The sequence below is a fragment of the Podarcis gaigeae genome (genome assembly GCF_964106915.1).
Source record: "Podarcis gaigeae genome assembly, chromosome: 9".
Lineage (NCBI taxonomy): Eukaryota > Metazoa > Chordata > Lepidosauria > Squamata > Lacertidae > Podarcis > Podarcis gaigeae.
Window position 1 is genome coordinate 70,329,669 of NC_139685.1, and position 14,417 is coordinate 70,344,085.

The following is a 14,417-nucleotide window of genomic DNA, read 5'->3' on the forward strand; positions in this document are numbered from 1 at the left end:
TGGAAAAAGCCTGCAAGCACCCTGTCCCATCCTGCCTCTTTTTTAAAGCTTTTGGGTCACTTCTGGGTTCAGTGTGTTGTGCTTATACAGTCATACCTCGGGTTACAGATGCTTCAGGTTGTGTTTTTTCGGGTTACGGACTGCCGAAACCCGGAAGTACCGGAACGAGTTACTTCCGGGTTTCGGCGGTCGCACATGCGCAGAAGCGCCGAATCACAACCCACGCGTGCGCAGACATGTCGCTGCGGGTTGCAAACGTGCCTCCTGCACGGATCACGTTCGCAAACCGAGTGTCCATTATATATGGTAGCTCATAAATGAAGGGTTTCCCTGTAATAACAGGGTCTAATCTTGTGGGCCATGGAAAGCCTGGGCAAAAAGAAAGGCCTTTACAAGACACACGAAGCAACTGATGGATGGTAGTTCATGTATGCCAAAAGGAAGGGCCTTCCTGAGTACAGGGGCAATGGCACCTGTATGTGTCAGGGACCGTGTTGAGGAGGGGTGTGCTGAGGAGGAATTGTGGGAGCCTCCCCCTCCCCTCGCTCCGAATCTTGAATTTTCCCAAGAGCAGGAGAACAGTGTAGATTTGGAACAGTGGTTTGCAGAGGGGCATAGTTCAGAAGGCAGAAGCTGGGAAATACTGAGGGGAACAGCTAGGAGAAGAAACACGGGAAGTGAGAGGGTTAACAGATTCACCGTCTCTGGGCAGCGTTCACACACACACACACACACACACACACACGTCTCCAAAGTCATTGAGAGCTCAGAAAGTGTCAGCACAGAAAGCACAGAGGGTACAAGCTCAGATTACAAGACGTAGGAGTGGTGTAGACTAACAGGGATGGAGGGGGTGTTAGCCTTAATTGGGAGCACCGCCATTCTGGGAGATGTGTTCTTTGTTCTCTTGCTGTGATTATTAAAGTTTCTAACTGGTAAGAAGACTCCTTTTCCCTTGTTCTGCTTATCTACTGCCACGGGGGAGAAAGCAGGATGGGGGAGAAAGCAGGTTCTCTGAAGCATGACATTTGCAAAAGCACCCCAAGAGGTAATCGCTCAACACCTTAACTGAAATTAGGCATGAAAGAAGCACTGTGTTGCAGCCAATACAATATGCTGTGGTGTGTGTTTGTTTGTGTGTGTGTGTGTGTGTGTGTGTGTGTGTGTGTTACCCCCAAAAGGTTCTCGTTTGCAGATGTGGCAAACCTTGAAAAACCCCAACACAGAACTATCCTAGCGTAAAGACCTCAATAAAAGCAAGTTTTGTTTTATTTATAAAACGGGCAGGATATAAAACCGAAGACTTACTTTGTAAAGAGACTCGAGATTAATATTTTTCTGTCCGGTGGCATTCAGTGCTTTCATGGCTTGGGTTCTGTAGAGTAAAAATAAAATGTTAGTGGATAAGTCGCAGCTGGCAAATCTCGTGGCGCAGAAGACCATTTCATACCGCAGGTAAGATGTGTCCCAGTGTTTTGCGATTCTCCTTGTCCATGCAAAAATAAAATAATAAAAGAACAGCAGACTGAGCAACATGCAGTCCCGCTTTGTGAGATTAGTTTTGATTGACTCAGCCTGACAACCTTACCTATGCACAAAAGGGAGTATTCCAACTGTGGAAGTATAACAAAGTATGCATATACAGTTCCTTTTCTTCTTTCTTTAAAATAAGATCATCTTGACACAGTTTACCTCCCAGGAAAACATACCTTCGATGATCTAGAGGAGGAGGGGTTGTCCAGTGATCGTAATTTGTCTCTATCCGGTACCACCTACATAAAATGAACATTAAAACGTTATCACTGTATCCTTTTGCCATATGGGTATAAGGTACTTTTTTTTTTTTTTAAAGGGGTGGATTAGTTCCCTCAAAAAGCTTTTCAGACCTACTGTCTGTAAGGTCTAGAACATTCATTGGTTCAAGCCACTAAAATTAAGGAACAAGATTAAGTGAGGTCCATTAATTTCAGCGGGTGTTCTGTGAGCAAAACTTATGTTGATTACCACAATACTTGAAGGTGCTTTTTGATTTTGTTACCCAGAATACCTGTGTTGTTTCTGCTGTATTCATGATGAGAGCTGTGGTTACTGTAAGTAAAACATTTTAACTTACTAAAGGTTGTAGTCTATTCACTCCGAGAGGGATAGAGGAGGGGGAAGAATTGGAAGCGCTTAATACTGGGACATTGTACACAGAATCTGGCGACCATCCAGGTCATCTTCTGATCTTTGCCTAACAGCAAAAGGTGAAATTTTTGCTTTTGCAGGAGGTCGGAGAGCCTCACCAGTAGCGGATCAATGATCATACTATGTGCCTCTTCATAAAAGGGACATCTAAAGAACAAGTGTTCTGGGCTCCCTATCTCTCCCAATGGAGAGGTGCAAAGTCTCTGAGCATAGGGGACTTTTCTAAAGGCTCCATCCAGGACCGGCGAGGGAAGAGCCGAGCTTCTGGCGAGTGTAAAGGCCCTTCTTGAATTTCTAGATACGAGAAAGAAGAGATATGCTGCCGGTGCGGCTATATCTCTCTCGATTTCTCCAATTTTATAGTCAGGGCACCTTGCGCAGTCCTGTTGTCTCTTGGTGTCTAATATTCTTTGCCTGACTGTAGCTTTTGCCTGGCCCAACCCCAGACTTAGAAGGGCTTGAGGGGCAAAACCCAGTTTCCGGAGGGTGTTCAGGACTGCAGTCTGCCAGCCTGACTGGAACTGGTCGCAGAGGATCAATGGGGCTATCCCGCGGGGGAGCAGATTCAATGTCAGCCATCTGTAGCTTGATGTTAGGCAGATGCTAGCCCCCACTCTCATTATCATACGGTTTTGTTTTTGTTTTTGTTTGTTTATTTGTTTAATCCTGGTCTGTGTCCGTAATAAAGTTCATTCATACTGGGACATTTAAAGGTGTAACAATCTATATTCCCCGTACTTTGCAAATACTGCATAGAAATACAGTGGTGCCTCGCAAGACGAAATTAATTCGTTCCGCAAGTTTTTTCGTCTTGCGAGTTTTTCGTCTTGCGAAGCACGGTTTCCCATAGGAATGCATTGAAAATCAATCAATGCGTTCCTAAGGAAACCGCCTTCAGTCCAGGTCCGGGAACAGTCTGTCCCCCGACTTCTTCTGAAGGCTGGGGGGGGGGACAAGGGCTTTTCTTCCCACCCCCAGCATTTTAAAAAACCCCGGGACAGCAGAGGACTTCTCCGCTGTCCCGGGTTTTTTTAAAATGCTGGCGGGCGGCAGCGCTGCCGTCCAGGAAAGCGGAGAAAGCGCTGCGTTTCTCCGCTCTCCCGGGAAGGCAGGCAGGGGGGAGCAAGGACTTTTGCCCCCCGCCGGCGTTCAGAAGAGGTCCAGGACCTCTTCTGAAGGCCGGTGGGGGGCGAAAGTCTTTGCTCCCCCCCGCCGCCTGCCTTCAAAAGCCGTCCGGGATAGCGGGAAGCGCTTCCCTGCTATCCCGGACCACTTTTAAAATGCTGGCGGTGGGGAGCAAAGCCTTTCGGCCCCCGCCGGCCTTCCTGGACCTCTTCTGAAGGCCGGAGGGGGGGAAAAGGCTTTGCTCCCCACTGCCAGCATTTAAAAGAGGTCCCCGGAGATTTCCCTATGGGCTTTCTTCTTGCGAAGCAAGCCCATAGGGAAATTCGTCTTGCGAAGCGCCTCAAAAAACGGAAAACCCTTTCGTCTAGCGGGTTTTTCGTCTTGCGAGGCATTCGTCTTGCGGGGCACCACTGTACTGCATAGATAATGTTTGATGTATCATAGTATTTTAATATTGTTTTGGAAGCCGCCCAGAGTGGCTGGGGAGGCCCAGCCAGATGGGCGGGGTATAAATAATAAATTATTATTATTATTATTATTATTATTATTATTATTATTATTATTGATTTGTGTTTTAAACTCTGCTGGGGGCCATTTCGGCTAAAGAGTGAATCAGGCCCCATACACTTTTTGAATTCAGGCAGTCAGCTGTTTTTTCTCTGTGATTCCCTACACATGGGGAGAGCACTTCACAATTACTGGTGCTCCCCAGTTATTTATTTCCCAACACTCTGCCCTGCTCATAAGACACCAAGGGGCAATTATACCCCTCCATCTATCTACAAATTCATAACTTGTATCCTACAAAACTCAGGGTTACAAAATTTCATGCTTACCCTCCAGTCAGAGGATCCAAGGGCCAAATATCTACTGGACCGCTTCTCCTTCTCGTAATGACTGCCCCTTCCCCGGGCTTCGTGCCCCCAATGATGAAGTAGACGTTTGCTATAATCGGTGTCTTGGACAGCATGAGAGCAGCGGCCTCAAAGGTCTCAGCTTCACTCAAAACCTGCAGCAAAGCAGAAACAAGAGTGGGCGTTTTGGACTGGGAGGTCCACACCTTGAGAGGTATAGCTGTCAACCTTCCCTTTTTTGTGTGAAATTCCCTTATTCCAGCACCATTTTCCACTGCTTCCCGCTGCTATCCCTGATTGTTAGATATCCCATAGACTGTCCCCGGGACAGGTGAGGTTGCTGATCCCTTATTTTTGAGGCTGCTGATCCCTTATTTTCAAATCTGAAAGTTGACAGCTATGCTGAGAGGCCTCCTGTTCTTTTAAGAGATGCATAGAAGCAAGCTTCTCACCAGACAAAGCTTTTCCCATTGTGTTGCTATAGAGTTGGGAGAAGTAACAGAAGCCCCATTTTGGGGCTGGAGCTGGCAAACTGGCAAACATTTATTATAGAATCATAGAATCATAGAGTTGGAAGAGACCACAAGGGCCATCGAGTCCAACCCCCTGCCAAGCAGGAAACACCATCAGAGCACTCCTGACATATGGTTGTCAAGCCTCTGCTTAAAGACCTCCAAAGAAGGAGACTCCACCACACTCCTTGGCAGCAAATTCCACTGTCGAACAGCTCTTACTGTCAGGAAGTTCTTCCTAATGTTTAGGTGGAATCTTCTTTCTTGTAGTTTGGAACCATTGCTCCGTGTCCGCTTCTCTGGAGCAGCAGAAAACAACCATTCTCCCTCCTCTATGTGACATCCTTTTATATATTTGAACATGGCTATCATATCACCCTTTAACCTCCTCTTCTCCAGGCTAAATATGCCCAGCTCCCTTAGCCGTTCCTCATAAGGCATCGTTTCCAGGCCTTTGACCATTTTGGTTGCCCTCCTCTGGACACGTTCCAGTTTGTCAGTGTCCTTCTTGAACTGTGGTGCCCAGAACTGGACACAGTACTCCAGGTGAGGTCTGACCAGAGCAGAATACAGTGGCACTATTACTTCTATACTCCTATTGATGCTATACTCCTATTGATGCAGCCCAGAATTGCATTGGCTTTTTTAGCTGCTGCATCACACTGTTGGCTCATGTCAAGTTTGTGGTCAACCAAGACTCCTAGATCCTTTTCACATGTACTGCTCTCAAGCCAGGTCACACTGCATTACCTACAAGGCTCCAGAAGTAACCGAGTTGCTGCTTATCAGAATCCTGAAAACCCGAAATCCCATTTTAAGGAAGCAACCTTCTAGTCCTCATATTTCATAGAATCATAGAAGAGACCACTGTGGAATGCAGGAATCTCAACTAAAGAATCCTTGACAGGTGGGCATCCAATATATGCTTAAAAGCCCCCAAGGAAGGAAAGTTTGCAGAGCTAAGCTGAAAAGCACCAAGGGCAGAGCGCCTGAAACAGCTGGCAAGCAAAACAACCCTCAGAATGATGTTTGTTTTTAACTGGCACATTTAGCAACCTGAAACAGGTTTCAACAGAAGATGCAAAGATTGTTGTTTAAGATCTGTGCTGATGAAAAGTGACTTCAAAGCTGAATGTCATGACATCTGAAAGAAATTTACTTTTGCTGCAATGGTTTGAGCTCTATCAAAAAAACCGAGTGTTGTTGGTCTTGAAACGCATATTTTTAAGGACCCTCTATTCTTGCAATTGCGGTTTCTTTTAAACTGTTTTAAATGTTGCATTTTAAAGTGTTGGGACCTCCCCTGGGGCCTCAAGGTGAAGGACAGGTAATAAAGAAAGATGCCTTAAGTCCCTGTCAAGGAAAAAGGTGGGGTATAAATAAATAAATTAAGATTAAATCATAATAAAATAATAATAATAATAGATTTGGAGGGCACCATGCTGGCTTCTCCTGCTCTCAGATAAAACCCAAAACGAAACCATCTGTCACAGGAAGCACGGAAAATATCTTAATAAATAAGAGAAATAAACTAAATGCACATTTCTCCCATTTGTAATAGCCCCCTCCACCCAAAAAAACCACCCTTGCAAATTCTTAGATGTACTGGGCAGGGACCACTCTTTTTCTGCGCTACACAAATTATAACATTTCTGAACCTTCACCACCCCTAGAACTATTTTACAAAGCAACAGATAGTTCAATCGTAAAAAGAGAGAGGAAAGATTAATTAACACTTGGATTTTCAGCAACTTGGTGGTTAGTGAGCAACAAATCTGAAAAGAGCGAAACTTTGGCTACTTACAGTCCTGGCCAGCCAGCTGGCCGGAGAATTTCGATTCAGGAAAGTGGCAATTGCAGTCTCCCACCATGCGCCACGATCTATAAGAGCGTGTAAGGGGAAAAGAAATGCCTCGTGAGAATCAGCCGTCACAAACATAGGCCGTTTCCTCCTATTGCTTCAGTGCTTAAGAGCTCCCATCCCAAATGGCCAGAATGAATATAAAAAGCATTTCTTCAAAGCAAAATAAAATCACAGAACAGACCATAGACAGAGTGGCAGTGCTTAGCTGGCCTCCCTCCACCTGCATTATGGGGGCGTATTGATAGGGAGGAGGAGTAAGGGAGTGGCAAGGTCAACGTAGTGCAGACTTGCCAGCAGAGCCCACCTGGTGCTCCTGGCATTGCGCAAGTTGCGGGCCTTGCCCCTCCTCCTCCTGGTACATCACAGCAAAGATGGTGACAGAAGGTTAGGTAAGCGCTGTTATCCTGCCCGCTGTGGGAGGACCAGGCCCATTATTTTTGTTACTGCAATGTACAGTGGTGCCTCGCGAGACGAAAATAATCCGTTCCGTGAGTCTCTTCGTCTAGCGGGTTTTTCGTCTTGCGAAGCAAGCCCATTGACGGCTTAGCGGATTAGTGCTATTAGCGGATAAGCAGATAAGTGGCTTAGCGGCTTGGGAAAAGGAAAAAAACCCTGCAGGAACTCGCAAGACATTTTCGTCTTGCGAAGCAAGCCCATAGGAAATTTGTTTTGCGAAGCACCTCCAAAACGGAAAACCCTTTCGTCTAGCGGGGCATTCGTCTTGCGGGGCACCACTGTACTATATACATTACCCAAGTACAGTCGTACCTCGGAAGTCGAACGGAATCTGTCCTGGAAGTCTGTTCGACTTCCGAAACATTTGACTTCCAAAGCGCGGCTTCTGATTGGCTGCAGGAAGCTCGAATCAGAAACTGTAGAAGCCCCAACGGACGTTCAGATTCCAAAAATAAAAAAATAAAAAACCAGAACACTCGCTGGTTCAGGAGTCAGATCATTCGACTACCAAGGCATTCGGGAGCCGAGGAACGACTGTATACTGTATAATGCATTGTCCATATTGTTCAGAATGCAACAGAACTGCCCATTTTTTGTCTGCAAGCCTTGATCTTCATTCCTGGGGGTGGGAGCTATCTATCAGGGCCTCTTTAGCGGTGGCTCCCCATTTATGGAACTCCCAGGCAAAGTCTCGTCTTTCCCCACAGTTACTATTTCCAAAAAAGAAAGCTAAAGAGGTTCCTATTTGTCCAGGTGTTTTGGCTTATGAAGTGTAAAAGGGTGAAGGTAAAGGGACCCCTGACAATTAAGTCCTGTCGCAAATGACTCTGGGGTTGCGGCGCTCATCTCGCTTTACAGGCCGAGGGAGCCGGCGTTTGTCCACTTCTGCAGACAGTTTTTCCGGGTCATGTGGCCAGCATGACTAAGCCGCTTCTGGCAAAACCAGAGCAGCGCACGGATACACCATTTACCTTCCCGCTGGAGCGGTACCTATTTATCTACTTGCACTGTGTACTTTCAAACTGCTAGGTTGGCAGGAGCTGGGACCGAACAATGGGAGCTCACCCCATCGCGGGGATTCGAACCGCCGACCTTTCGATCGGCAAGCCCAAGCGGCACAGTGGTTTAACCCACAGCGCCACCCGCACTGTGTATGAAGTGTACTATTTCCCAAATGTGGCCGTACCGATATGTATCACGGATGTTGCGCTATGTTTTACTGTAATTTTCTGGTTTTAATTATGGTTTCCTCTCTTTAACATTCTTTTAAATCTTTTTTTTTTTAAATCTACATTATGCTCCAGAATGGAAGCGGGGAGGGAATCAAAGTAGAGCTGACATTTTTCTGTAGGATGTGGCAGAAATGTGATTCTTCTGTTCAGGAAGAATGAAATCTGCTTACCTCTTGCGTCTCCAGAAAATGTAAACTTATATGGACTTTGTCCTGTCCATATACCAACATAACCGAAAAATGTAGTGCCACTGAATTTTACCTAAAAATAAAAAGGACACAGAATGGACTGTAGTTAACCATAACTGCTTTTAATGCAAAGCACACCCCAAAACATGATCAGGTATGTAAGTACAGTGGTGCCTCGCAAGACGAAATTAATCCGTTCCGTGAGGCTCTTCGTATAGCGGTTTTTTCGTCTTGCGAAGCAAGCCCATTGACAGCTTAGCGGATTAGCGCTATTAGCGGTTTAGCGGCTTTTAGCGGATCAGCTGATAAGCAGCTTATCAGCGAATCAGCTGATAAGCGGTTTAGCGGCTTAGGAAAAAGGGGGGAAAGGGGAAAAACCCCGCAGGAACTCGCAAGCCCATAGGGAAATTCGTCTTGCGAAGCGCCTCCAAAACGGAAAACCCTTTCGTCTAGCGGATTTTCCGTCTTGCGAGGCGTTCGTCTTGCGGGGCACCACTATAATTTAACTTCAAGAAAACAGAGACCTTTATTTGAATGTAAACTGAGGCTCTAATACTTAAAATGCTTTAGCTCAGGATTTAGGAAGAAAAGGTTAAAATTCAATCTCTCTCATTTGCTAATGCAAAAAAACAATGAGGGGAAAGCTCCAAAAACATTATTATCTCTCTAGAGGTCGCCTGCATTATTTGACTTTGCTAAAACCTTGATCATTGGGCCACAGTGTTTGTGGCTTATGGGAATTGCAGCTCAACTATACCTGGGCTGCAAACATGCTGCACATTTAGAACACACCCCAAGAGCCCTTTGAACTGCAGTTTACCCCCTCACACAGCTACAATTCCCAGCACCCTTAGCAAACTACAGTTCCTAGAATCCTTTTGGGGATGTCATGCACTTTAAATGTGCCAAGCATATGCAGAAGCGGAAGGCACCCCCATTTCTGCCCCTAGGCAGTCAGGTGTCTAAATCTCACACCTCACCTCCCTCCCTGGAAAACATGACGGACACTACTGCAGAATCCTGGATAAATAGAGAATCTAAAAAGCAACCTGGCAAAAATGCATGCTCCCTGTGTTTTCTCACAGTGATACTTAACCACTGCCAAGAGCTTTTTATACCTGCCCACTCTTTAAAAAGTCCACATTTATGGTTGTCTTCTGAAAAATGTCGAGAAACGGTGCATCCAGATTCCGGCCATGATAAATGCTCCCATTAGTGTCCTGAGCGATGATACTGGTGCAGTATCTGTGGGATAAGAGAACAAGAGTGAAGGGATTAGATTGGAAAATTTTCAGACAGGATTGATGGAAGTCAAAAAATTGAATAAGATGTAAAAGTATGTTTAATTACTGTTGAAAATGATATGTTAAAAAACTAATTAAAAAATTATATGGAAAAAAACAAGACAGTGGTGTAGAAAAAGAGGACACTCAAAAACACTCACTCTGTTTTCCCTGACACTTCATCTAGGAAACAAGAACGACGGAGGGCAAACAATGATGAGAGACTGAACCAGGGAGGAGTTCCCAAGAGTGGGAAGCTCATTTTCACACACTGATTTGGTGTGGCCAGCCAATTCTTTGGCTACGGACTTCTAGGAAGATCACTCCCTCTAATAGAGAACTCAAATGGTCAGTGCCAACAGAAATGGGGCCCAAAACCAGAGGGTTGTATTAGCATAGTCATTAGAACTTGAAGGTTTGTCAAAGTACAATATTTACCTACCTACCTACCTACATATGTGCACACAAGTAGCTGGGAGTGTTTAATTCTGCCCAAATATTTTTAGCAACCAAAAAATATTGAGACCTTCAAATGGACAGTGCAATTTTATGAGCTTGGACCCGCCACGCCAAAAAAAACAACAGGTGAAGTCATGCCAAAGCCACATTTTGGTCCGCCATCTTGATTCAAAATGGCCCCTGGCATCCAAACATCAACAAAGACTGCCGCCTCCACTTTGGGAACCCTCATGCAGAGACTGGTGCCAATATCTTGAGAAGCAGCTGAAGTGATGCTAAAGAAACAGAGAAAATCACACTAATGTGACGTTTTCGTTTGCCATATTGATTCAAAATGGCGGCCAGCATCCGATCACTGATGCAAAAGAACACTCCCATGGATTTTAGGTGTTGATATTTAAATGCTGGTATTTTATTCTCCTCTGCTATTATATTCTTTTATGTAATTTTTTTTTTAAATATATATCTTATTTCCTCACTTGAAAGGCGCTCCGAGACCAGTGGCTGCAGAGCTTGTAAAGAGTTTTTAAATTAAAAAGAAATCTGTGCGAGTGTGTTTTTAAGTTTGCACAGACGGGGAAAACCCCACTTCTCCCTACACAACAGATGATTGTACTAATGTTTTCATTCATCTTTCATTGAGAGATAAAACAAACAAGCAAAGATTCCTTGCATCTTCTTCACCAACATCAAGAACGCTTACGTGGTAATTTCGTAGGCCAAATTGAGGAGCAAGCCATCCCCAACATTCAGCCCCAGGGCTTGGCAGAGTCCCCGGATCTCGCCTGCAAACGGCTGAGGGACAAAGGATTCTATTTCTTCCGCCAGAGGCCGGATAATCGCATGAACCCACTTGGGAACCACTTTGCTGCAATGCAAGACAAGAAAGCAGTACATCAAATATCTAAAGGGCTGCCGCATGGGAGATGGAACAAGCTTGTTTTCTCCTACTCTGGGTGGTAGAACCCAACGGGGGCCACCTGGCTGCGGAATACAGTCATACCTTGGGTTACAAATGCGCGCCGAAACCCGGAAGTACCGGAATGAATTACTTCTGGGTTTCGGCGCTCGCAGAAGCACCGAATCGCAACCCACACATGTGCAGATGCGGCGCTGCGGGTTGCAAACGTGCCTCCCACACGGATCACGTTTGCAACCTGATTATCCACTGCGCTCCACTCTCTTGGGACCCCCCAAAAAATTTAAAGGGGAAAAAACCTGGATGTACATTTCCGAAATACAGTGGTACCTAGGATTACATACGCTTCAGGTTACATACGCTTCAGGTTACAGACTCCGCTAACCTAGAAATCGTGCTTCAGGTTAAGAACTTTGCTTCAGGATGAGAACAGAAATCGTGCAGCAGTGGCACAGCGGCAGCGGGAAGCCCCATTAGTTAAAGTGGTGCTTCAGGTTAAGTACAGTTTCAGATTAAGAACGGACCTCCGGAACGAATTAAGTACTTAACCCGAGGTACCACAGTATAAGATAAAAAACAAATAAAATAAAACCTACATACAGCAACAGTGTTTTGTGTTGTGTAGGCTCCTATGATGTAAGTCATGGGCCCCGCCTGCTAGCCTGCTCCCTAAAATATCACTGGTTTGCTCATTTCTATATATAGGGTGCCTACATTCTGCATGTGCAAATGGCTTTAGATACCTATTAGGTCCATAATTTACCATATAGCATTTATTCCACACAAGAAACAGCAACAATTTGTTGTTGACAAAGGACAGCTGGACATAGAAAGGGCCCCATTACCTTCAGTAGCTTAGGGCAGGGATGTCCAAAGTCTGTTTCGGGGGCCTAATCCGGCAGTTTATTTCCTGGGGTAAAATCCTAAAACAAACCTCAACAACTTCAACCCTAAAAAATAGCTCAACATTTTCAGTCCTAAAAAAGCACAACAACTTTGGTTGGCCCTTTGTTTGGTCCTCACGGCCCTTCACTTCATCAAATCTGGCCCTCTTTGGAAAAAGATTGGACACCACTGGCTTAGGGACTCATCAAACCTAAATCTGGCCCTGCAGGTGAGTTTATCCGATGAAGACGGGGCTCTAGGGCAGGGGTCATGCAAACTTCTTCTGCAGGGGGCTGTTCCACTGTCCCACAAACCTTGTGGGGGGCCGGACCATATTTTGAAGAGGGGAAAAAATGAATGAATTCCTATGCCCCACAAATAACCCAGAGATGCATTTTAAATAAAAGCACACATTCTACTCATGTGAAAACACGCTGATTCCTGGACTGATCGCGGGCCAGATTTAGAAGGCGATTGGGCCGGATCCGGACCCCTGGCCTTAGTTTGCCTACCCATTCTCTAGGATTGAGTGGAGACCAATAGTGTGTCGCGGGTGGCGATGTGGGTTGAACCACAGAGCCTAGGACTTGCCGACCAGAAGGTCGGAGGTTCGAATCCCCGCGACGGGGTGAGCTCCCGTTGCTCGGTCCCTGCTCCTGCCAACCTAGCAGTTCGAAAGCACGTCAAAGTGCAAGTAGATAAATAGGTACCGCTCCGGTGGGGCGGTAAACGGCAATTCCATGCAGTGGCGTAGCGTGGGGGGTGCAGGGGGGCCGGCTGCACTGGGCGCAACATCTGGGGGTTAGGGTTAGGGGGCGCAAATCCACGGGTTAGGGGGCGCAAATTACTTGCCTTGCCCCGGGTGCTGACAACCCACGCCACGCCACTGTTTCCATGCACTGCTCTGGTTCGCCAGAAGCGGCTTAGTCATGCTGTACGCCGGCTCCCCTCGGCCAATAAAGCGAGATGAGCGCCACAACCCCAGAGTTGGCCACGACTGGACCTAGTGGTCAGGGGTCCCTTAAATAGTGCGTCAAGCCGTCAAGCCCAGAGCTGGATCCGACCACCCTCTTTCTGACGCCCCCGACCAAAATCCCCCTCCCGTTTTGCACTCACTCGATGAGCTGCACGAAAGCCTCTCGGAGGAGCGCCGGGTCGAAGTGGAGGCGCAGGACCGGCAGCCAGCGCTCCTCGGGCGGGCTGTCCAAGCTGACATTGCAGTGCAAGGGCGCGGGCACTTCGGTCCTCGCCGCCCCCTGGGGGGCAGCAGCCCCACCGCAAAGCAGCAGGAGCGGGAGGGCGAAGGGGAGCCGCGCAAACCCGCCCCGCGGGCGCAGCCCTCGCTCCATTGATGCGCGCGAGCAAAAGCGGCTCTTCAAAGAAGCCCGGGCTGCGCGTGGGAGGCGAGTTTAAGATTAGGGGAGGCGACGGGGGCGGAGCCCGAGGAGAGAAAGTACCCTAACCGCAACCAGGGACGCCGCTTTGCAATGCTTGTTGCATAAGGGGATATATAAACGCCTCTTGGGATCTCGGGGTGTGGCGAGAAAGCGCGGCTTTGCTAATAGTCGGCACATTTTTTGCCTATTTTTTATTTGGACAAAGTAATAATCAGAAATAAATAAGAATAAAAATGTGCGCAACACCACCCAGACCATTCCATTGTAACTTATCCAAGTTCCCAAAACTTCAACACCTGTTGCCACGGTTTGACCCCTTTCCGATTTAACAGGACGAATTCTACAAACCGCTTCCATAGCTCCTCAAAATCATTTCTCCTGCGTATTCCTTAATGGCACGTTTTAATTTATCATTAATAGCCACATCCCGCACCTCTTTAGAGTAGGCACATTTTAAAGCGCTTTGGGGTTTTTGCACTCCCGGCCGCTTTAACAGCTGCGGGGCGGGCGGGCAGGCAGTAATTCAACAGGAGAAGCGTTCCACGGCATGGTTGGTGGTGGGCAGGCAGTAATTCAACAGGTGAAGCTTTCCACGGCATGATTGGTGGTGGGCAGGCAATAATTCAACAGGTGAAGCTTTCCACGGCATGGTTGGTGGTGGGCAGGCAGTAATTCCACAGGTGAAGCTTTCCACGGCATGGTTGGCGGCTCAAAGGCAAGAGGATCTTGCATTGAAAAGCAGGAAAGCAGAGGAGGGCAAGGTTTATCTTTTATCCATTACCATTCAACATAGGACCCAACTCTTCAGCCCCCCCAAATAAAATATTTGATGGGGTTGCCCCACCCCCAGTGGATGGGCATTGCCATTCAAATGGTGTGTGTGCGCACTGTGTCATATGTGGGGTGGGGCTTACCTCCCCAGTATTTTATACAAGTTGTCCTCCCTGCTATTCAGTCTGGGAGTTAAAGGTATAAGTGGCAATATTGGCACATGGGGAAAATTCCAACACTGGGGCAATAACTGAAAATGGCAAATATTTTTGTGGCATTTCTGAT

The 14,417-nt window shown here is 46.8% G+C and overlaps 1 protein-coding gene across 1 annotated transcript in view; it reads right to left on the minus strand.

Annotated features, from left to right (window-relative positions):
- The window catches only part of NAAA (N-acylethanolamine acid amidase), a 36,359-nt gene that overhangs the window by 5,276 nt on the left and 16,666 nt on the right, over positions 1 to 14,417 (minus strand). Inside the window, exons 11-18 of the mRNA XM_083757241.1 lie at positions 13,081 to 13,354; positions 10,864 to 11,028; positions 9,537 to 9,663; positions 8,401 to 8,491; positions 6,483 to 6,559; positions 4,149 to 4,321; positions 1,710 to 1,772; positions 1,309 to 1,375 (exon numbers count right to left, since the gene is read on the minus strand). Coding sequence (XP_083613367.1) covers positions 1,309 to 1,375; positions 1,710 to 1,772; positions 4,149 to 4,321; positions 6,483 to 6,559; positions 8,401 to 8,491; positions 9,537 to 9,663; positions 10,864 to 11,028; positions 13,081 to 13,354 — 1,037 coding nt within the window. The remainder of the gene's footprint in view (positions 1 to 1,308; positions 1,376 to 1,709; positions 1,773 to 4,148; positions 4,322 to 6,482; positions 6,560 to 8,400; positions 8,492 to 9,536; positions 9,664 to 10,863; positions 11,029 to 13,080; positions 13,355 to 14,417) is intronic.